Source organism: Piliocolobus tephrosceles, chromosome 5 (assembly GCF_002776525.5).
Source record: "Piliocolobus tephrosceles isolate RC106 chromosome 5, ASM277652v3, whole genome shotgun sequence".
NCBI lineage: Eukaryota > Metazoa > Chordata > Mammalia > Primates > Cercopithecidae > Piliocolobus > Piliocolobus tephrosceles.
Genome location: NC_045438.1, coordinates 54,244,025 through 54,268,091, shown reverse-complemented (window position 1 = coordinate 54,268,091; position 24,067 = coordinate 54,244,025). Strand labels below are relative to the sequence as shown.

The 24,067-nt window shown below is 37.2% G+C and overlaps 1 protein-coding gene across 1 annotated transcript in view; it reads left to right on the top strand.

Moving 5' to 3' along the window:
• The window catches only part of RGS17 (regulator of G protein signaling 17), a 120,572-nt gene that overhangs the window by 68,859 nt on the left and 27,646 nt on the right, over positions 1-24,067 (top strand). The window contains exon 2 of the mRNA XM_023206125.1: positions 17,752-17,895. Within this exon, the coding sequence (XP_023061893.1) occupies positions 17,777-17,895 (119 nt within the window). The 5' untranslated portion in view covers positions 17,752-17,776. The remainder of the gene's footprint in view (positions 1-17,751; positions 17,896-24,067) is intronic.

The following is a 24,067-nucleotide window of genomic DNA, read 5'->3' as shown; positions in this document are numbered from 1 at the left end:
TTACCTTGAGTAGAACACAGATTTTTTGAAAAGGCTGACTGATTATTTGATTGTATCTTTCATATAGATATCAACTAGTTTAAGACAGAATATACGAATATAGTTTTGGAAAGTATAGATAATGTTCGCTCTCATATGCTTAATATCTGGAGAGATGGCCAAGTAAAGCTGTTCTTCAGTATACAGGTATTACGAAGTACAAAAGAGAATCACAAGTAACCTACATTGTTTTAGTTGTTAAAAAAAATAACATATAGATATGTTATAAAAAAATAACATATAGGTATAAACACAAACATAAATGGGATACATTTCGTGTGTTTTAACTCCTTCTGGGGATAGTTCCACATAGTATTAATCTCTTCATTCCCATTTAAGGTATTTAAACATGGTCTTGTATTGAATTTCCACAGCTGTTATCCCTGTTTGTATAAGTATCTTAAATCATTATATGAATAATAACTATTAGGGGAAACAGTCTCTGGAATACCCTTTTTCAAATGTTGTGGGGTTTTTTTGTGTATTTTTTTACATTTTAAGTGGTTTTTCTTCTTTCCTTATTTTAACCTTATCTTCTTTATGTGTATTGAAATACTAAGCATGTCTGCTCTCTGAAAAAGAGTTTTATGAATCTCAAAATGAACATGTTACATATATGAAAGTGCTGTCAGTATTTTCCTAAGTAAACACATTATGACTCTATATTAAACACAGAGTTTTTATTTTAGAATGGCACAGTAAAAGTAATAGGGCCATTCTAAGAGTTCTTGTTGTCACCATGCAGTATTTCTGACAAAAGTTGCTCTAACTGTAATGCATTTTTGGCCCCATTAAGACATTCATCCCAAGCTAATGCTGCTGTTCTAAAATAAAACAAAACCTGAATAAGTCAGGTAAAAATTGGATTTTTAAAAGCATTACTTTGTCCATATTTGTCTTCCAGTCTTTCTAAAATTTCTAAGAAATTGAATGACTTTCCACTTCATTTTAACTGTACACATCTGGCATCTGTTAGAGAACCTAAGTGCTAACCTACACTAGAAAGATGCCTTCTCATTCTGCTTTTTTCACTCATTTAACATACATTTACTGAACTCACTGGTTTTCAAGGTTATTCATGATGCTTCTTATCACACAGCATTCTCAAAATACTAGCATCAAAATAATTTTTAAATGGTTGTTCTAGATGAAATACTGGGTTCGGAATTTCATAATGGGTTTTTAAATATCACTGCAAGGGTGATAGATTTATTATGCATTTGAAATTCCAAAATACACAAACATTGGTAGGCACTGACATTTTAAGGGGAAAAAAATGTGCGATAAACCTTATTAGAGACATTTCTCCTGATTAAATTATTTTTTTCCTCTCTGAGCAAAATAGAACAATGGCTCCAGCTCACAAAATATCAGTGCTTGGTTGGAGCTTAATTGAAACTCATAATTATTTTTTCTTGTGTACCAAGAGTACTAAGATGAATGACCCAGCCTCTGCCCTCAAAGCGCTCAGAGCCTTGTAGGAAAAACCTACAAATGGCAAAACTCTAAGTCAGTAGGGAATTAGAGGGCAAAGAAGATAGAGCAGTGCTGGGCACCTCCCCAAAGGCCAGGAGGGTCTGCAAAGATTTTCCGGGGGAAGTGCCTCTGCCAGGTGCTGGTGATACCAAAAAGGGTGAGACTGTTTAGGATGTCCGAGTCCAGTGAGAGAAGCCAGCTTGTACACAAATACAACTCAAAGTGGCAGGTGCACAGTGCTATGTGTGAACACTGAGAGGGCCTATTTCTGCCCAAAGAGCAGAAGGAGAGGGTGAAACACAGAATAGAAGTTCAACAAACCCTTAATCTTTTCTCTCACTTGGGGCTTCACTAGGACACCCCGTGTCCTTCTGACTCTGGGAATCAGACTTCCCCTACACACCAATCACAATGCCTAGTAGATCAGACCTTCAGGGTCACAACTCAGTGTGGCCTGAGCCAGTGCTTCTCAGGTCTCAGTGCCTTTATTACTCACCTGACCTGTAACTCTGTATTGGTTGATACTGTTAACATGCAGATTCAGACACAGGAAGCCTCAGGTGGGGCTTGAGATCCTCATGCCTAACAACCTCCTGGTGGAATGCTGGAATGCCGCCTGCTGGTCCAGGAGCTAACTACATTTTGAATAGCAAAGACCCAAATTTTGACTTATGTTAACATTGTTATTTGGTAATTAGCAAGTAAATCTATCACCCTTGAATTGATATTTAAAAACCCATCATGAAATTCTGAAGAAATATCACCAGCTGTTTGTTGTAAATATGAAAACAGAAATTGGTCCAGGAGTAATAGTAACATTAGAAACAGTTGTTATAATTGGGATTACAAATTATCCAGTGCTTTTCACTTGGCTCCTTGTTACAGTTGGTAGTAAAAACTAGTAATAAATAGGGTTTCTTTCATTCCTCACAATTACTGAATGAAGCAAGTATCATTTTCCTATTTTGCAAACAAAGGCAGAGGTTAAGTAACTAATTCAATGCCACACAGCCAGTACAAGGCAGAACTTTGTGATTCAATTCCAGATCTCTCTTACTCCAGAGCCAATACCCCCTAAAGGGCATAGCTAAAAGAAGCAAATAGAAAGTTGATAGAAGTGCAGAATAATAAGAGTGAAAAATGTGATGGCCTGTAGCATAGAAATGGCTTAACCTTCTGGGGACAAAAACTGCAGCTACACAAGTGCCCATGTCAAAGAGCTCTGTCGAGTGATGCTTTTAAATGCAACCAATAGATACACATGAGCCAAAACAAGGAGGCAGCTGGTGCTAATCTGATTCAGTACTTTAATAGGGGAAAGCACCGGAGCAACTATTTTATAGTCTTTTTACATATTTATATATAACTACATATATGTAAATATTATGAACATGAAGAGAGAACTGCTGACTCACCATCAAGTGACATTTCAGCGAAGATTATATATCAAGTAGGAAAAGAAATTACATGGATATATGCACTCATGGAGCCAGATACTGAGCACCCAAAGTATGGACCAGAACCATATTCTTAGCAATTATTCGCTCTGAATGCCCAAAGAATTTATTGCTTGAATTTCTGATCGTTTTAATATAATCATAAAAATGGCGGTTTAAAAAAAAATGCACTAACAAGTATACCGTTCTAGGATTAGTAGTATTACTCCAGGACAATTCTTTTCAGATAAATGGGTCATGAGTTAAGAGGTGGCATTGAAAGCTTGCTCAGTTGCATAGATATATGCTGGCTTAGCTGAAGCAGGGTACCTATCAGAAATTTTAAATTGAGAAGTGAGTTGCTTTTCCTCACAGGGAAAATTTGTCACAACTAAGAATAACTATCTGTACTTGGTGAATGGCTTCCTTGTCCACCCCAGTGCTAAAGTGGGCTTCACAAATTTGGCTTATTTAGCAGATAAGTTCGTGGGACCGACACTGAATCAACAACAGCATGGTAAAACTGAATGCTTTCAACAACCATGACAAGACAGCAGCAATTATAATGAAGTTTGATTGTTGGATAACGAGTTGATTGTGGGTACTATGAGTCACTTGAGGCTCAGTTCATTTACATGTGATAAAAAGCACAGTGTCAATGGTGAAATAATAAACCAAACCATTAGTCCTTCTTCCTCACTGACTAAGCCTTTGTGTAGAACCCTGAGATAGGAAGATCCCAGACAATGAATACAAAAACTTTACATCCCACCATATAAGTGAAATGATCTCTCAGCAGGAAGATAATGACGAAAACCTTCAACATCTGTAGCACTAAAACATTGAACCACACTAACTTTTTGGCAACATTATGAACAACTCTCCTCAGTGTTACCTTGAAAGAGCTACCACATACTGAGCACTTACTATAATTGCAAAGATTTGTTCCAAGTGTTTACGTGTCAGATTCATTCAGCTCTTGTAGCAGAATGGATGTACTTATGTTTTCTATTATTATCAATTATTGTCTGTCAATGAGGAAACAAGGATAAGAATAGGTAAAGTCAGGGTCCCCAACCCCTGGGCCATTGACAGGTATTGGTCTGTGGCCTGTTAGGACCTGGGATACATAGCAGGAAGTGAGCAGCAGGCCAGCAAGCATTACTACCTGAGCTCTGCCTCCCCACAAATCAGCAGTGGCTTTGGATTCCCATAGGAACACGAATCCTATTGTGAACTGCACATGCGAGGGATCTAGATTGCATATTCTTTATGAGAATCTAATGTCTGATGATCTGTCATTGTGTCCCAACGCCCCCAGATGGGAATGTCTAGTTGCAGGAAAACAACCTCAAAGCTCCCACAGACTCTACATTATGGTGAGTTGCATAATTATTTCATTATATATTATAATGTAATAATAATAGAAATAAAGTGCACTATAAATGTAAGGTGCTTGAATCATCCCAAAACCATCCCCCACCCCCATCCATGGAAAAATTGTCTTCCATGAAACTGGTCCCTGGTGCCAAAAAAGTTGGGGACCGCTGGCTTCAGTAACTAACCAAAGGTCATCCAGTTGATAACAGAGGCAAGATTTGTACAGAGGCAGCCTGACTCTAGAGCTTGTTTACTCATCATATTGTAATACAGCTTGGGAGTGGTGATACAGGAGACTGCCCTGTTTATATTTGTAAGTTTAAATCCTAAAAATTTGGTGACTTCAAGAGTGAGATGAGAACTAATTCTGATGTGTAGACTCATTTCTTTTCCAATTCAGAATTGGAAAATTCTAATTTTCCAAAATTGATCTTACTTCAATGGCATCTTGACCATTAAGAAAGATGGAGGAGCATTTTTTTTCTTCCAAAGTTAAGAATATGAAACTTTTATTTTTATATTTATGTATAATATATATCAAAATCCAAGATGTTACATGGATTTTAAAATAAAATAAAATATAAGTGTTTACATTGCAGTAGGTCATTCAGACTTCAATTTTTCCCTTCCTCTGTGAGGGATACTTTGGGAAAGGATAAGGAGCACCATTGAGGCTTGACACTGTGCTTTAGGGCTGTAAGATTTATATGTGAAACTTCCAAATCTCTGCCTTGGGAAAATAGATGTTTTTAGTGATTAGAGAAATCTGTCATATTCATCATCCTCAATAATTAATATTTATTTTGCATCTACAATAGAGAACACTGAGATTCCAGGAAAACACACACACACACACACACACACACACACACACAGCCCTTCCTCGTAAGAGTTTTTCAATCCTGTTGGAAAACAATATCTAAACAAAAGGGTGAAGAATAATATTAGTCAATGCTCAAGGATTGACAGTATAATCTATAAGAATGTACAGATTGATAGAAATAGAGATTCATCATCTCAGTCCCAGCTGTATTTTGAAGAGAGCAGTTAGGTTAGGCAGCCTATTTCAGGAATAGTAACCACAGAACCAAGAGAGATTTTCTGTCTAATCATCTATGTAAACTTGAGGCCTCTTTAAATCAATCTCTTTCTTTTTTTTTTTGAGACGGAGTCTCGCTCTGTCGCCCGGGCTGGAGTGCAGTGGCCAGATCTCAGCTCACTGCAAGCTCCGCCTCCCGGGTTCACGCCATTCTCCTGCCTCAGCCTCCCCAGTGGCTGGGACTACAGGCGCCCGCCACCTCGCCCGGCTAGTTTTTTTTTTGTATCTTTTAGTAGAGACGGGGTTTCACCGTGTTAGCCAGGATGGTCTCGATCTCCTGACCTCGTGATCCGCCCGTCTCGGCCTCCCAAAGTGCTGGGATTACAGGCTTGAGCCACCGCGCCCGGCCAAAATCAACCTCTTTCAAGGGTTTGTTCACTAGTAACTTAAATACTCGAGAATGCTTGGCTTGAGGCTCATCTTACAGGTGAATTAAGATCTTATCTGAGTATCAGTGAGACTTTCCATATTTCTGTTGCTTCTATTTGTCAATCTGTGTTCTAACATTTGGGATCTTACAAGTGAATGCATGTCCTCTTATTCTCTTCTACATGGCATCACCTCAGTAATTAGAAAATTATGATTCTGATTATCTTTCTCTTCTTTAGAGGAAACACCTTTGTTCTAAAAGTAGTGTTCTTGTAAGACGTTCATGAGTTCTTGTTAACTCTCCTCCTTTTAGTCTTCTGAACATATTTCAATTTATTTCTTAAATTGTAGTGAGCAGAATTGAACATATCTGTTTAACCAGCCCAGAGAATATCTATTACATCTTGTTTTAGAAAACATTTCTGTTAATGCATTCTAAATTCCCATTGACTATTTTAACATGACACTGTTGGTTAATGCTGAATTTACTGTCCCGAATTTTTCATATGCTCCTGTTAAACCATGTTTCTCCCATCCTAGCCTTAACAGTGTTTTTAGACCTAAGTTTGTATCCTTAAATTTATCCTTTTTACATTGTATTTTGTTTTATTTGGCTCATTGTGAGATGGTTTTGATCATTGCACCTGACCCTGAGGAAGGGAAAGAAGTAACAGAGTAAAACTGTGGACAGCGAGAAGTCAGAGCAGAATTTCCCCTCATTTCTTGGAAGATATAACTAATGCATGATAATGAAAAACCTTCTGTGATTAGTACACCTGATTTATGTGAGTTCCTTACTAATAAATTTGCCTAAGCTTTGAAAGGAAAACCATTGTGCTGAGTCCATTAGTATTTATTCCATACCAGCTTTCCCAGCACCTCACCATAAGGACTAGATGAAGTGTTTTTACAGGTGTCTGATAAGATGCCAACTGTAAAACACTTTCCATCCTTGCTCAGCTCAAAAAAATCTGAAGTCCCAGTTTTGTGCACAGGTGCATCCTTCTTTGCAAAGGAGAGGCCAGCTTCTCCTGCCTTGTTCTCCTCCACCATGTGAAATCAAATGAGTTTTTGACACTCTTCCTCCATAGGGAGGTAGGGAGGAGGAAAAAAAATTGACCTTGACATATTAAAAAATATTTGAGAGTGTCAGTCCATAGTTATGCTTCATTTTACATAACTTTTCATTTTTTTAACTTATAACATTAAGAAAATGTGGTTGGCTTAAAAAATTAAAATTGGTGACCTGAAGGAAAAAAAAAATAACAGATTTTTTCCCTTCTGTATTTACTGATAAACCCACACCAATTTCCTGAGCACCCCAGTTTGCAGTGGTGCACAGGAAGTAGAAGCAAATAGGGGTTCCAGGATGTGATCACCTGAGGGCATGCAGCGATTTTCCATGCTTACTTTACCACGGACAGGGATTTGGGAAGGAGCTTCCTACGCACTGTCACTAAGCAGCTCTCTGAGATAGTGCGTCTTCCGCCTGCTCTGTGTGTCTAATTATTCAGACGCCCCAGCTAGGTAGCAAAATATACCTCATTGCTTGCTGGGCGGTCCAGAAGTTTAGACTGGAAATACAGATAAGATGCTGAACTGCTGGTATTCAGGGACTTAGAGAAATCAGTCAGAAAAACAGGAGTGATTTGTTCCAAATGGTATGGGAACTACACAAAGGAAATCAATGAGTAGGAATTTGTTTCCCGAAGGAAGATCGTTATGGGACAGCATACACAATTACTTCAGAAGAGCACAAATAAAGCGTTTGCCTGTGATGTTTCTTTTTAAGCCAGCCGAAAGACATAGAAGAGAGTGAAAGTCTTGCAAATCGTTTTATTTATTTACTTATTTAGTTCTTTTTTTTTTTTTTTTTTTTTTTTTGAGACGAAGTTTTGCACTGTTGCCCAGGCTGGAGTGCAGTGCCGCAATCTCAGCTCTCTGTGACCTCCACCTTCTGGGTTCAAGTGATTCCCCTGCCTCAGCCTCCCAAGTAGCTGGGATTACAGGCTCCTGCCACCATGCCTGCCAACTTTTTGTATTTTTAGTAGAGACGGGGTTTCACCATGTGTGGTCAGGCTGGTCTTGAATTCCTGACCTCAAGTGATCTGCTCACCTCAACCTCCCAAAGTGCGGGGATTTCAGGCATGAGCCACTATGCCTGGCCTTGCTCTTGCAAATCTAACAAATAATATTTGAACCCCTCTACAGTGATTTCAAACCACAACAACCTCAGACATTTCATGAATAAATGGATATCCAAGATGGCATTTACTTCTGATTCTTTCAAAATTGAGTATTTAACAATGAGAAAATTAAGGTATTCAATTCTCAAGAAAGTTTTTGAGTCTTTCTGCAATTTTTCAGGAGATAGACAAGAAATCCCTGCCTGGTATAAAGCTGTATATATATATGTGTGTGTGTGTGTGTGTGTGTATGTGTGTGAAAAAAGAAAATATAGATAAGTATAAAAGATAATAAAATAAATACTCCCATACCCAAAACCCTATTTCGTTTTTCTTTTTCTTTTCTTTTTTTTTTTTTTTTTTTTTGAGACAGGCTCTTGCTTTGTCACCCAGGCTAGAGTACATGGTGCGATCCTAGGTCATGGCAGCTTCGAACACCTGGGTTCAAGCAATCCTCCTACCTCAGCTTCCCAAGGAGCAAGTAACTGGGACTACATATGTATGCCACCATGCCTGGCTACGTTTTTTATTTTCTGTAAAGATGGAGTCTCACTGTGTTACCAGGCTGGTCTCAAACTCTTGGCCTCAAGTGATCCTCCCAAAGGTCTGGAATTACAGATATGAGCCACTGTGCTCTGCCTCAATACCAACATGTAACTATAAATATTTTGCTTTTTCTTCAGATCTTTTTTAAAGAAATTATTAAAGTTGAAATTCTTTCTTTTCTAATCACACCCTGATCGTCATCCTCCCAAACACCCAGTAATGGATCCAGTCCATGCTCTGTAACTACATATGTTATATATATTGTCCAGAAAAGATATGTATTGTTGTTTTGTATGCTTATGAAAATTATATTGATACTGTATTTAATATTTTACAGCATTTGTTATTCAACATTGTTTTATGATTGCCTCAGGTTGATTCATATAGATCTAAGTTACTCATTTTAAGAGCTGTTTTGTATATTAACATATAACTATATCACCATTTTAAAATTCATTCCTGGAAAAATGAGAATATTGGTTGTGTCTTAGCTCAGGCTGCGATAGCAAAATGCCATAAACTGGATAACTTAACAACAGAAATTTATTTCTCACAGTACTTCTCTGAACGTTGAAAGTCTGAGATCAAGGTGCCAGTATGGTTGGGTTCTGGTGCGAGCCCACTTTTAGGTTGCAGACTACTGACATCTCATTTTATCCTCACAGGGTGGAAAGACAGCAGGAGAGTTGTCTGGGGGTCCCTTTTTTAAGGGACCTTTTTTAAGGGTACTAATCTCATTCATGAGGCCTCCACCATCACTGTCTTATGACCCCGTCCATAGGCTCCGCCTCCTTATATCACCGTGGAGATTGGATTTCAACATACGCGTTTGAGGAGGACACACACATTCAGTATTTAACATTCTGCTCCTGGCTCTCCACAGTTCATGTCTTCACATGCAGAATACATTATTTCCATCCCAGTAGCCTCAAAAGTCTTAACTTGTTCTAGCATTGGTTCTCAAGTCTAAAGTCCAAAGTCTTATCTAACTATCATATAAATCAGATATGAGTGATTCTCAAGGTGTCATTCATTCAGAGACGGAACTCCTCTCCAGCTATGAACATGTAAAGCCAAATATTAGGTTGGTGCCAAAGTAATTGTGATTTTTGCCACTTTTAATGGCAAAAAACACAATTACTTTGGCACCAACCTAATAAGTTGTGTACCTCCAAACTATAGTAGTGGGACAGATGTAGAATAGATATTCCCATTTCAGAAGCAAAGGAATAGGAAAGAAGAAAAGAGTGACAGCTTTTAAGTAAGTCCAAAACCTAGGAAGTCAAACTCCGTATCTCAGGGCTGGAGAATAATCCTCTTGTGCTTGATGCCATGCACCAGGCCCACTGGGGCAGAGGTCCCATTTTCCAGACCCAGTAGACTTGAGATATTGCTCTGCACCTCTGCCAAATTTGGGTCTCAATCCCAGGGTTCTGCTGGGCAGGCACCAAACCTCCACAGCTCCTCCCAGTCCTACCCCCACGCCTTTGACTGGAGGTAATCTAACTTGTTGAAAATGAGGCAATTCTTCCTCCACCCTTTGCAACACGGGATGAAGCCCTGATGATCTCTGAATCACTTTTTTGTGGTCATTCTTCCCTTGTCTTGAAGAATAGATCATATTTGCAGCTGAAAAGTTTTATGGTCTTCCCTGTAAAATCCAAAAAGTCTGACAACATTTCTTCATTCCTTCCCATATCCTTCCCATTCAGTTCAAACTGGCAGTTTTCCTGCTGAGGTAGCTAATTCAGTCCATGCTTCACACCATACTAATCTCTTTATCAAATGGTGGTTTGGTAATACTCTTAGTATTCTCTTTTAAACATGCTTTCTCATTTTGTGCAATATGGATTGGCTGAGAATTTTCCAAGCTCATAAGTTTAGTTTCTTGTTGTTTGATAAGTCCCTCTTCACATCATTTCTCTCTTCTCCATTTTACTAAACAGTCAGGAGGAACAAAGCCACGCCTTCAATACTTTGCTTAGAAATATCCTCAGCTAAATATCCAACTTCATTGCTCATGAGTCCCAACTTCCACAAAACACTAATAATACGAACACAATTCAGCCAAGTTGTTTGCTGCTTAATAACAAGAATTGCCTGTTCTCCATTGCACAAGATGGAGAAAAGGACAGTGAAATTTACAGTGTTAATGAGGATAATAACATGCTTTTACTGCAGTCTGAGAATTCATCAAAATGGCCTTCACTATCCATATTTCTACTTACACTCTGTCCATAATTACATATGTATTCTTTAAGAGGATGGAAGCTTTCTCTACAGCTCTTCTCTTTCCTTTCTGAGCCCTAACCAAATCACCTTTAAAAGTCCCTTTATGACAATCTTGGCTTCTTCTAGATGTACTTCACAACTCTTGGTTAGTTCCAAAGCTGCTTTCACATTTTTAGGTATTTGTTATAGCAGCACCCCACTTCTTAGTACCAATTTCTATCTTATTTTGGGCTGCTATAATAAAGTACCATATATAGGTGGCTTATCAATAAGAGATATTTATTTCTCATAGTTTTGGAGGCTGGAAAGTTCAAGATCAAGGTGATGGCCTATTTGGTGTCTGATGAGGGCCTGCTTCCTGGTTGCAGATGACTATCTTCTTTCCATGTCCTCACATGGAGAGAAGAAGAACCAGCTCTCTGGCCTCTTCCTATAAGAGTACTAAGCCCATTCGTAAGGGCTCTGCTCTTGTGACCTAATTACCTCTGAAAGGCCCTATGTCCAAATATCATTACATTTGGGATTACATTTCAGCATATGAATTTGAGGGGGACATAAACATTCAGTCCATAACAGATTGTTTCCAATTTAAGGTATTAAATATACTGTAATTAGTGTCTTCATATACAGGTTTGAGTTTCTCCAGTGTATAAATATGAAAACGGAATTTGTCATAGGTGATGTGTATCGTGAACTACATGTAGTCAATATTGTTCTTCAAAGTGATTTCTCAATGTATATTCCTACCATTAATGTGAGGAGTTTTAATTTACCCAAATACTCTTCCAAAATTGATATTGTATGACTTTTTAACTGTGGAAAATTTGGATGTGCAATACTTTTTTATCCACATTTCTCTGTTTAATAGTTCTGAGCATCTATTCATTTAATTTGCAGTATTTATATTTTCCTCTTTTATGAACTGCCTCCAAATTTGTTTGCCAATTTTTCTATTAGGTTTTTATGTTGTTAAATTGCAATCTGTTACTTATTATTATGGATAATATTCCTTTGTATCTTCCAGTATGATTCTCTATTTTCCTTTTATTTATGGTTTCCTTATTTGCTCAAAAGTTTTTAATAAACTAAACTATATAAAAAAAGCTTTTCCTTTTGAGCTTGATCCTGTAGTAAGAAATCCTTTTCTGCTCTGAAGCTATAGTCTACATTTTTATGACAGTTTTAGAATTTGTAACTTTTTTTTATTCATTTTTTGAGTTTATTTTTGCATGTATTATCACTTGGAGGTGTAATTTTTTATATATAAGTGCAAATATCTCAACACCATTTTTGAGTAGTCTGTCATTCCTAAATGATAAAGATGCATACTCTAATTTAAGCCAGGATTGCATAAATGCCTGAGAAACCTCAGCTCTCTGAGAGTTTTATTATTTTGATCTACGTATCTGTTCCCATGCTATTGCCTAATTATTATGATTCTATCTTATTAATAGAACAAATACTCCCACTTATTTTTATTTTCAGACATGTCTTGGTTATACTTTGCCCTTCAGTCTTCCATATAAGTTTTAGAATTCATTTCTTAAGTTCCATGAATGATTCAATTAGAATTTTTACTGCAATCACATTGAATTTATAAAATAATTTAAGATAGTTAAGATTTTGGTCTTCCCACTTGAGAAAATAACCTAACTCTGTATTCAGGTCTTATTTTATGTTTTTTGATAAAGTTTTGTAGTATTTCTATAAAGTTCTTATACAACTTTTGTTATATATATTACCAGTTACTGTTTTGGTTTTGCTATTGATATGAACTATGCCTTTATGTCTCTTATATATTCAAATTCGTTATTGCTAGCATATTAGAAGTATATGATATTTTAAAGCTTAAACTGACATTCCTCTTGAACTCCCTCTAATACTTATCTGCTGAATCTCTTGGAATTTTTATGTAAATAACCATATCATTTGTAAATAGTAAAATTTGTGTTTCCTTTTCCAATATTTATTTTTTTCTAATTTTGATGCATTGGCTGCAAAATTAATAATTTTGAATGTTGGGTATATAGACTTTATTGTTTTCTTCTTATCATTAATAGGAATGCTGTAAAATTCACCATTCTACAAATATTTGTGTACCTAGTATGTGCCAAGCATTTCTACAACAATGAATGAAACAGACAAAAGTATCTACCTTCATCAAATTTATTGGCTACTTGGTTAGACAAACAAACAGGTAAAACTTGTATGACTATTGGTGATACGTTATATAGAGATAAGTTAAACAGGAAAAGGTAACAGGCCATACTGGGGATGGGGTGAGGGAGTTCATTTTTAAATGAGATGATCATGAAGGTTTCAAGGAGAATGTAACATTTCAGTGAATACTTGAAGGAGTGAAACCCTAAGTGCGGAACAAGTACAAAGATCTTGATGCGTAATTTGTACGAAGCATGGCTGAGGAGCAGCAAGGAGGCCATTGTGATTGAAACAGAGAACAAGAGGCAGAGAAAAGGAGATACATTCAGGGGAGTAACAAAAAAGCAGACTGTAAGAACTTCACTCTGAATAAGATAGTAAGCCCCTGGAAGATTTGGATTGGATTTGAATGGAAGAGTCTTTGCTGAAATTATCTAACTTAGGTTTGAAAGGCTCATATTGGCTGCTGTCTTGAGAACAGAATAAAATGGAATTGTAATAGAAGGAGACAGGAAGTGGTAGAAACAGAAGATGGGTGGGAGATACCAGTTTAGAAGTCTTGGCATTTGCTGATCTGCTGATGTGACATCCAAATGAAATAGAGGAGTCAAGGATGAGTCCAGGGTTTTTTGGTGTGAATAATGAGAAGGATGAGGCTTTCATTCACTAAAATTGGGAAAACTGTGGGAAGAACACTTTTTTGGGAAAAGATAATGAGGGCAGATTAGAGCATGTTAAGTTTGAGAAAGCCAAGTGAAGATATTGAGTAGGTAGTTGGATAGATGCATCCTGAATTCAGGAAAATTATCTTGGCTGGGCATGTAAATTTGAGGATTTTGTACAGAAAGCTGGTAGACCCAAAAAAGTCTCAATGAGTTCATAAAAGAAGTGATAGAGAAGAAAGAACACTGTGGCCATTCAAAATTTGGAAGCAAGGAAGATGAAAAGGAAACAAGAAAGTAGACTGCAAAGAAATGATGAGAAAGACAGGTGAGTGTGGTACCCAGGAGGAAAGAGAAGAAAGTATTTTAAAGAGGGTGGAGTTAAAATAGTCAGTTTGGACTACTATAGACAAAGTATCATAGTTGGGTAGCTTAAAAACAACGTAAATTTGTTTCTCACAGTTTTGGTGGCTGGGAAGTCCAAGATCAAGGTGGTGGCCTATTTGGTGTCTGGTGAGGGCCTGCTTCCTAGTTGTAGAAGATTGTCTTTCTGTATCCTCACATGGTGGGGAAAAGCAATCCAGTTCTCTGGCCTCTTCTTATAAGGGCACTAATCCCATTCATGAGAGCTCAACTATCATGAGCTAATTACCTCCCAAAGGCCCCAGCTTTTAATACCATCACAATGGGGGTTTGGAGTTCAACAAATAGATTTTGGAGGGGCAACTTCAGTCCGTTGTAGTGTAAAATGCTGTTGGCCCAGAAGGACATGGCAAAATAACTCTGGGACTTAATAATATGGGGACATTGAGGTGTCTACAAAATCTGTTTCATTAGAGGGTTAGGGCAGTCCACTCATTTTCGTAATTGATGTAATCTTAAATTTAATTATTGAGTGTATCTAAACAGAGAAACGTACTTTTATTTTAGCCAGGTCATTAAGTTCAGCATCCTATTTTACCAATTTCAGTTCTGTTTCTTACATTCTACTCCTTCCCTCTAATTTTGTTTTCTTCTGACTGAAGTAGGTTCCAGCAAATATTTGAGTAATCTACTCAGTGAGTTTATCAGAAATAATCTTCACTCTTGAATTTTTATTTAGCTGCATATAAAATTGTAGGATGATTATTATTCCTCAGCGCTTGGAACACATTTCTCCATTGCCCACCGTCTTCAGCATCTAATATTGCTCATGGAAAGTCCACGGTCAATCAAAGTATTACTTGTGTGTGGGTAATTCAGCTTTTGTCTTTATCGTCTAGATGTGTTTTTACTATTTTGTGTATAAGTGTAGATTTATTTTTATTTTTATTCATCCTACTCAGCATGTGGCATACTCCTTTATGTGAGGCTTTGTTCTGTTTTGTTTTCTTCCAATTGTAGGGAGTTCTTGGCCAATTTTCCTTAAAATATTATGACTTTCCTGACAATCCATTATTTCTCCCCTTATGAAGAAAATCTTGTTGGGTGTATATTGGGACCTTTCAATGTTACTGGTCTACTTATCTCAATTCTCTTTTCATGTTTTAGCTTTTTATCACTCTGCTGAATTCTGAGTATATTCCTTGGCACCATCTTTGGGATTGTTTGGGAAAGAGCTGATTATGTGTAAATCTTTTAATAGCTATTTGTGTTTGTTTTTACATTCCCATTATGTCTTTTCTTATTTCATATTTGCCAATTTTTGTTTTATAATTTATTTTATTTTATTATTTGTTTTTAATTGACAAATAATAATTGTACATATTCATGGGGTACATAATGATGTTCCAGTACATAAAATGTAGAGTGATAAGGTCAGGGTCATTAGCATATTCATCATCTCAAACATTTATCATTACTCTGTTGGGAATTTTCGATATCCTCTTTCCAGCTATTTGAAACTATATATTATTGTTAACTTTAGTCATCCTACAGTGATGTAGAACACTAGAACTTATTCCTCCTATCTAGCTGCCATTTTATATCCCTTAAAAAATGTGTCCATATCCCTCCTTTACTCCTACCCTTCGCAGCCTCTGGTATGCTATGCCCTTCTTTTTACTTCTATGAAATCAATGTTTTTTAAACTTCTACATATGAGTGAGAATATGTGGTATTTAACTTTCTGTTCTTTGCTTATTTCACTTAATATAATGTCTTCCAGTTCCATCCCTGTTGCTGTGAATGACAGGGTTTCATTCTTTTTAATGGCTAAATTAGTATTCCATGATGTATGTATACCGCATTTTCTTTATTCATTAATCTATTTTTGGACACCTCGGTTTTGGACACCTTGGCTATCGTGAATAGTGCTGCAATAAACCTGGAGGTGCAAATATCCAAAAGGCATCCAAATTGGAAAAGGGGAAGTCAGATATGTTTTCTAATTTATTGTTCTCCCATTTAAATTGTATTCTTTTCTTTATCACATTGTTTATCTTAAATATATGTTTGTTAAACTCATTTTAGGTGATTCTGTTATTAACACTTGATCAGGAACATATTAATCTCCTAATTGTTGAGTTGGTTATCTGTTTTCTGGTGTTAATATGGATTTTTGCTTTCAGGTAACACACTGAGTGAGAGACGTATTTCTTACTGTCACTTACTCTTCATAATGTAATGCTTTTCATTTCTTTCCACTAATCCCCTTAAGACCCTTAGTCTTGAAGCAGCTCTTTTATCAGTATCTCAGGATTCCCTGCCATCTGGCAGTGATTTTGGAAAATTCCCTGACGCAGTCACTGAACAAATAAGCTGATTGGCTGAAGTCTAATGTGGATGGCTTTTTCTGCATCCTACCCTTTCTGCAGCTAGGCATTACTGAATAGCAGAAATTATTTTTTCAGTACTTTTTTTGTGAATGGCACAATCACAGCCCCTGATTTTATGTGGGCAACCTGGAATCGACTCCCACTCCTCCTAGGGGAGGATCTGACACCTCACTGGAGTGTGGGACCTTTGCCCACTTCTGTTTCAATATCTGAATTGCAGAATGACTGTGGCTTTAGACCCCATTTACCTACCACTGTGGTTCTCTGCTCTGTTTCTGGTCGAAAAATGTGGTTATCTGGTTTTCAAGAACACAGTATTTTTTAAAGTGTTTATCATTGTATTCAGAACTGAAAATATCATTTTAAAATAATGAGCTCATAATGCCAAAATAACCTGAAGCACTTTATAGTTTTAATAAGTACTGCTCTCAGCCACACATTTGACAATATATGTGTATGATTTACATACATGACATATTTATGAAAAACATCATTCAGTAGATTGCATTACTTTTTCTAAGAGTTCATGCTAAATTTGATACCACTCTAAGATGAAACTTTTTATTTTAATCCTCAACACAGTCTTAGATCAGGATTGGTCCTATAAATAGGTAGCAACTCATTTGGCCTTATTTGTAAGATCACAGATAAGACACTCTGTATCCCAATATTTATTTTATCTGCCATGATATATAAATTCCACCAGAGTAATTCCCCTGAATTTGATGACTTTTATTTTCCCCCGAGTCTCCATTAAATAACAATAAATTTGGGGGATGGAGGAAGAGAAGCTAATGCCTTTGCAACACTGACACCTAACAGAAAATAAGGCCCTTTGGTAATGTTATTAAGGTTAGGCCTCTGGGGGATGAGTCAAAAGTGCCAAAAAGGATATTGAGTGTTTCAAAGGAAGTGAGAGGGGGCCAAGAATAAACTTGATCTTCCTCATACTCTTATATAGTTAGAAACCATGCAACAATCATTTGTAAAGCTCAGTTTATCTTACTGTAAACATTAGTGGAAAAACGAGTTACATATACCCTCTATAATCACTGAATGGTGTCCATAAAAAAGGCAGACTTAATCATTTTTGAGTAAAGAAAGAAGTTAAAAATAAATTTTCAAACCTTATCATATTTACTTTACCAACAATCTTGATTACATGGCAACTTTGTTGCTATAATTTTATGCAGCAGATCATGGTAGACGTTCCTCCCCAAAGTTTTTAGTACATTCTTCTAAAAAGTTTTCCCGAGAATTTTTAGTTTGACTTCTCAAGCTTCCTTGTTTTACCTTTTCTTAAATTATCTCCCTCCTCTCTTAGTGAAATGAGACTTCCTTCAACATAGGTAACTTATCCTTATTGCTTTTTTCATACCCAATTTTTGTTTTTTTTTTAATCTCTTTCAGCCAATTGGGTCCTGAAGTAGCTGAAATGCGAAAAAGGCAGCAGTCCCAAAATGAAGGAACACCTGCTGTGTCTCAAGCACCTGGAAACCAGAGGCCCAACAACACCTGTTGCTTTTGTTGGTGCTGTTGTTGCAGCTGCTCCTGGTATGTCATGTTACCTGTAGGATGCCACACCTAGGCTTGGCAGGCACTAGCGTGAACAGGCATGCCAGATCTCAGAACTGTAGAAATTTCTCAACATGTCTTTTTTTGTTCTTTCTTTGCAAGTAGGACTTATTGAAGTCTATCATTGGTTTAATGCAAACACTTCCACAAAGAAAATAAATATATATTTCCCCCAAATCTACACTTAAATTGATAATAAGGTAAAAAAAAAAAAAAAGAAGAGGTGTGTTTTATATCATGTTTTTCTCCATTCATGCTTCTTAAAGATTTGGGTGAAAATAAGATTTTAGTTACATAAGTATTTATCAATAAGCAATATTCTCCAATGTTACAGTCAAGAACATTAAAATAACATCTAGTAACACTGCATGTAGTATTGAATGTGTGTATGTGTTTTTTTTTTTTTTAGTTCTCTGCTGCTACTTGATAGGGTGTTGAGCATTCAGCTGTATGACCAGATAACTGTAAGTCAGGGTAACAACCTCTGCCCAGAATTCCTGCCAATAAGGACAGAGAGAAAAGAGTCACTCATTCACAACCACCTATCTAAAAGGTCAGTGGCTGTGCTTGGAATGAAGTCCAACTCAGTTCATTGAAAAATCCTGAAATTAGAGCCAGAGAACCTACTTCCCATTGCAGCGTTATCACTGGTAGGCTCTGGGACATCATGCAAACTCATAATCTCTTTGTTCTTTGATTTCCTCATTGGCAAAAAGATGAAGAATTAGACAAGCTAATTCCCAAGGGGCCGTCTAGTGCTAAACGCCCATGACCCAGGGAACTCAGAGAACCTGCTCGAGTTCCAGATTCATAAAGTACCTAACATTTATGCAGGTGAGATTCTTCAAAGGGATGCTAGACTTTTTGAACCATACATTTTGGGGTCTTTTAAAATCCAGTTTACAAGTGGATCTTCTAGCCCAACAGTGGTCTTCTGGGTCTCCCCAGACTAATTCAGAACCTAAAGAAAGGACCCTATGTTGGCGTCATCTCTCTGTGTATTATCTCTACAGTTTCCCAACATATATTGAGGTCTTTTTTTTGTTTTTTTTTTGTTTGTTTGTTTGTTTTTGTTTTGATATGGCAAAACGTTGTATCATTGGGGCCAAAATAGAAGGTAAAGAGGGCTGTACTAGAGTGGTACCTTGGTGATGAACAAGCTCCATCCACTCTGGAAAACTCCAGTTCCAGAAAAACATCAGATATTGCAGTAATCTGGAAAGCTTAAGTAGTTTTTATAAATATCAATATTGCTTCCCAGATGATGATTCTTTGTTACAGAAAGTCATACTGTATTAGTCCATTTTTATACTGCTATAAAGAAGTACCCAAGACTGGGTAATTTATAAAGAAAAAGAGGTTTAGTGGACTCACAGATCCACAGGGCTGGGGAGGCCTCATAATCATGGCAGAAGGTAAAGGAGGATCAAAGGCACATCTTACATGGTGGCAGGCAAGAGTGCATGTGCAGGGGAACTGCCCTTTATGAAACCATCAGAACTCATGAGATTTATCCACTGTCATGAGGACAGCATGGGAAAAAACCATCCCCATGATTCAGTTACTTCCCACCACATCCTTCCCATGACAGATGGGATTGTGAGAGCTACAATTCAAATGGGATTTGGGTGGGGACACAGCCAAATCACATCATATACATAATTAGTTTTATTTCATTCTTAAGCCTTAATAATTTAAGATAGAGGAAACAGAGTTTGAGATGAAGTAAATATTTCAGTCATAGTTGTGTAATCTTTTTCTGTGTCATGCCTAAAGAGATTATCTAGCTCTGGTCTTAATCTGTGAAGTACCATGTAGTGACTTACTATAGTGGTTCTGAAGTCAGACTGCCGGACTTCAAATCTTATCCTCACCCATCTCTATCTGCATGACCTCCAGCAAGTTAGTTAAATGCCAGTAATAAAAGTCCCTGCCTCATAAGGTCATTGTAAAATTAAATGAGATAAAATACATAACAAGCCGAGAACAGTGTCTGACACATAGTAAGCACTTAATAAGAGTTAGCTCCCTGGGCTATGGAACACTTCATATTGAAAAATAAAGATCACTTTAAAGAAGAAATGGCTTGAAATAATGTTTTAAAAAAAGATCAGTTTGTAGCTATAACACAAAAATTATCTTGGAAAAGAAAGCTATTTTATTTTAAGTTCTGTATAAAACATCACCAATATATTGTTACACAAGGTTGAGGAATAGACTTCTATTGCTCATTTGCACTATACCAGGTTCCTGTAATCAGTATATAATTTTCCTTAGCTGCCAGAACTTATTTCTGAATTGCTTTGAGATTAAAACACCAGAACAGATAGAATACTGAAGTTTCTTTGTGCTATATGTATTAGCTGCCATATAAATATTTAGTGAGATTTGCTTTTATCAATTTTTAAAGGATGTATTAAATAACAGAACATTTAACATTAACACATGAGCATGAGATTATTGCAGTACACAGACAATGGCTGAAGAAAAAAATAGCTTTTGGAAGCTGCATCAACTCTCTACACCTCTAGAGTGGATCCCCAAACATTGGGTACATTGGCTCCATGCTCTGTTAGCTCTAGACTAGCAATACCCTTGTCAGGAACTGCATTTGTTGTCAATGAATATTGGATGCCTAAGTCTAGGCCATAAAATGTATAGTCTGTAAATTTACAAGTCCTTCTGTATATGATAAATGATAGATAATTTCTAATAATTATAAACCACTTGATTATTATGTATTTATTTATATTTGAGACAAAATCTGCTCTGTCATGCAGGCTTGATTGCAGTGGCAAAATCACAGCTCACTGCAAGCTCCAACTCCTGGGCTCAAATGATCCTCCCTCCTCTTCCTCCCCAGTAGCTGGGACTACAGGTGCATGCACCACACTTGGCTAAGTTTTTTTTTTTTTTCAGTGGAGTCAGCGTCTTGATATGTTTCTTGGGCTGGTCTTGAACTCCTGGGCTCAAGCAATCCTCATGCCTCAACCTGTCAAAGTGCTGGGATCTACAGGCATAAGCCACTGTGCCTGGCCACTTAATTTTTTTTAAAGGATAAAAGTTAAAGTTCCTTGAACTATGGATTTTAATTATGACTATATTGTCTTATTACAAATGAAAATGTCCTTTACCCATATGTTTTGAAAGTACCATTATTTTTGTACTTCAGGTTTATAAAAGAAAATTATAAAGGCTTTTTGGAGTAAAAAGAAAAAGAAATAAATGTTCTTCAGATTTTCCAGGCTAGGTCAAAGGAGCAGAACAAAAAGAAACACTAAAAATGTAATTTAGGGACTAAAAAAAAATGTTAGAAATCAAAATATGAAGTAACTGTCATTCGTGAATGGGAGCAGTTGTCATGTGGCTGAATTTACTTCCTTTTAAGGAAATAGAGTGGTAGGAAAATAAATTTCTATATCTAGTAATAAGTACAAATACTTCACCCTAAGCTTCATGTTATGGGTTTTTTAACAATGTAACATTTTCCTCAAATTTGCACTTCTCATTCATATTTCATTGTCAGCTCTTCTCTCATTTTTAAATTGATTCCTGTCTTTATAATATTACCATCACATTTTTGGAGGGGAGGATACAGACAGTGAGTACATAACTGCTGAATTGTTCCCCAGTTTCTTTGAAAATTCTAAACTGTTTAGACAGGCTTCATAGTGACTTAGACTGACCATTCTCTATCTCTGTCATAGAGGCACTTTCTCCCCCCTACATCAGTCTCTCTCCTTATCTCCTTTTTCTCCTCATAGCCCTTGCAATTAAAGAAGAGAAAACAGGAGGATGAGGTTTAGAATCATTAACATCCTTAAATACATAAGCAATGGATACCTAAATCCAGGGCATAAAATGGACAATCTATAAACATGCAAGACCTTCTATTCATATGACTAAGCTAGGGTGAAGAGACCATTTTGTCAAGACCATTTGTCTACATGTTCAAGGTTGACACTGGCAAGTGGAATATCTTGTTTCTTGAGATAGTAACCTTCTTCCCTTTTCTTTATAAGAAAGAAATCTTTGAAAGATACTGAAGGCTCCTCTCAAACTGCCTTCAGTCAGGACAGTGTGAAGCAGTGAGGTTGTTCAGATGCTCACACGTGAGATAACACATATAAAAATGCAGGGCAGACTAGAAACTGCTGTGGGCTTACAAAAAGGAGGGGCATCAAAAATGGCCACAGAGCTTTCAAAGTTTATTATGAGCTTGAAGCTCATTTTCAAATTGTCCTACGAACTCTCTTGCAACATCATTCAGAGGTTGCATTAAAATAACTCATGCTACTTTTTCACATGAAATCTTCAGGTACTAATTCCTCTTTTAATACTGGATGCTTCTGTGGGTGTCCCATCAAGCAAGACAGGGTTACCTGTGTAAAAATTAGAACTCCAGAGACCTCAGCTACCATCTCTCCAAAATGTTTACGTTGCCCTCTGCTTGGCACATCATGGTAGTGAGATGATGGCTGTGGAGAGGAGAAGAATGAAATATCACTGGCCATAGCCCTGGCTCCAGCTTGCAGTTACTAAGAGAATGGTTCTGTCTTTAGCTACTTTATAAATTAGACTTAGGTATAAGCTTTCATTTGAAAAAACAACAGCAACAACAAACAATGTTTGGAAAATGTTGTATCTATTTTTACAGGTAAGGAAACTGATGGCTTGCTGATGTCAGTAGACCCATTAGGGAGTGAAGTGGAACTGAGATGCAAGCCTCTGAATGTCTAGTCCATTGTTTGGTTCATTTTAATGTGACACTTCCAAACTTTTCATTTCCAGGTTTGATATGAGCCATTTCCAAATACAACTTTACCAGTTGAATTCACAATCTCATGCACTCCTGGGTATTGCCCACGAGATTTGGCCCACTGCACTGGACTCTTCTCAGGAGAGATTGGTCACAGACTGAATTTAGTAAATTAACTAGCCTTTGGAAAGCTAAAATTGTCTCTCTTTTGGATACATTGGTTCCCAGAGTTTCCAGACCATGGGATGGATCTCACTAAGTAAATGTTAAGTGCTTCATAAATATGCTTTGGACTGCCCCTCCCTCCATTTCTAACAAGTACCATGGCCTCTATAATTCAAAACAGTGCAAAAATAATGTCCTATTTTATCCTCTGATGCTGTCACACTTTAGCTCTCTGCCAAAGGAAATACTAAGATGCATGCTTTAAAAGTCAAAGGATATTTTTTGAAAGGAAAACCAAAAATCCATGCCTGCACCATGGTAAAGAAACCACTCCCTGGAAATAAAACTCCTCACACATGCAAGGTGAATCATTTCATCTGAGGCACCAGGGAATACATGGTTTCCTCTGTGCCTGTCACCCTCGGAGAGCTGATTCATCTCACATGGCAGAATATGTTATTCTTGCAGAGTATAGAATCCTCTCACACTGCACAGGATTTCCAGAGTACTTGTAAACAGACCATCATACATACCACTTACAAAGAAGCAATACAGAAGTCTCCAGTTTGGAAACTCCATCTTGCCATGGCATGGGTACATTTCCTCAGTGTCTTTATCAGTTATATCAACTTTACACAATCAAAAGATATCTATCAAAATGAACCCAAGTTTCTCAGGCCATATACACAAAACGAGAGTGGACAATAGGACTATGGACTGAATGAGAGTTAATGGTAGAAGGAGCCTCACTCTGGTGAAGAAATCCAGAGTCCCAAGAGGACAGGAGGAAGAAACTGTAGATAAAGAGGTGGCAGGTGCATTTGGTGACAGGGCTGTGCATGGTGAGATCTGCTGACCCCAGATACCCCAGTCAGCTTCAAGGTTCAGACCTAGACAAAAAATTCAAATTTCAATCAAAGCTGACTCACCCTACGTGGCAATGTGGTGAGGACTGTCTATGTCTGGATGGGCCGGAGGTACCAGAGCTTCAGGGATGACCTTGGTAGTGGGCTGGTGCTGTTCATACCTCTGCCCTAGAAAAGGCTGAACACATGAAAGGTCAGCATTTGACTCACCGACCCACTGAACCATTTTTGTGATACTCCTGTCTGCCCCATGTTTTTGTTTTTTAGGTTAATACCTTCAGTAAAAATTATAGTACGTAGATCTTGTGTTTGAATTCACAAAGCTCAATATTGGTCATTGCTGCCAGGCATTTTTGTAAAC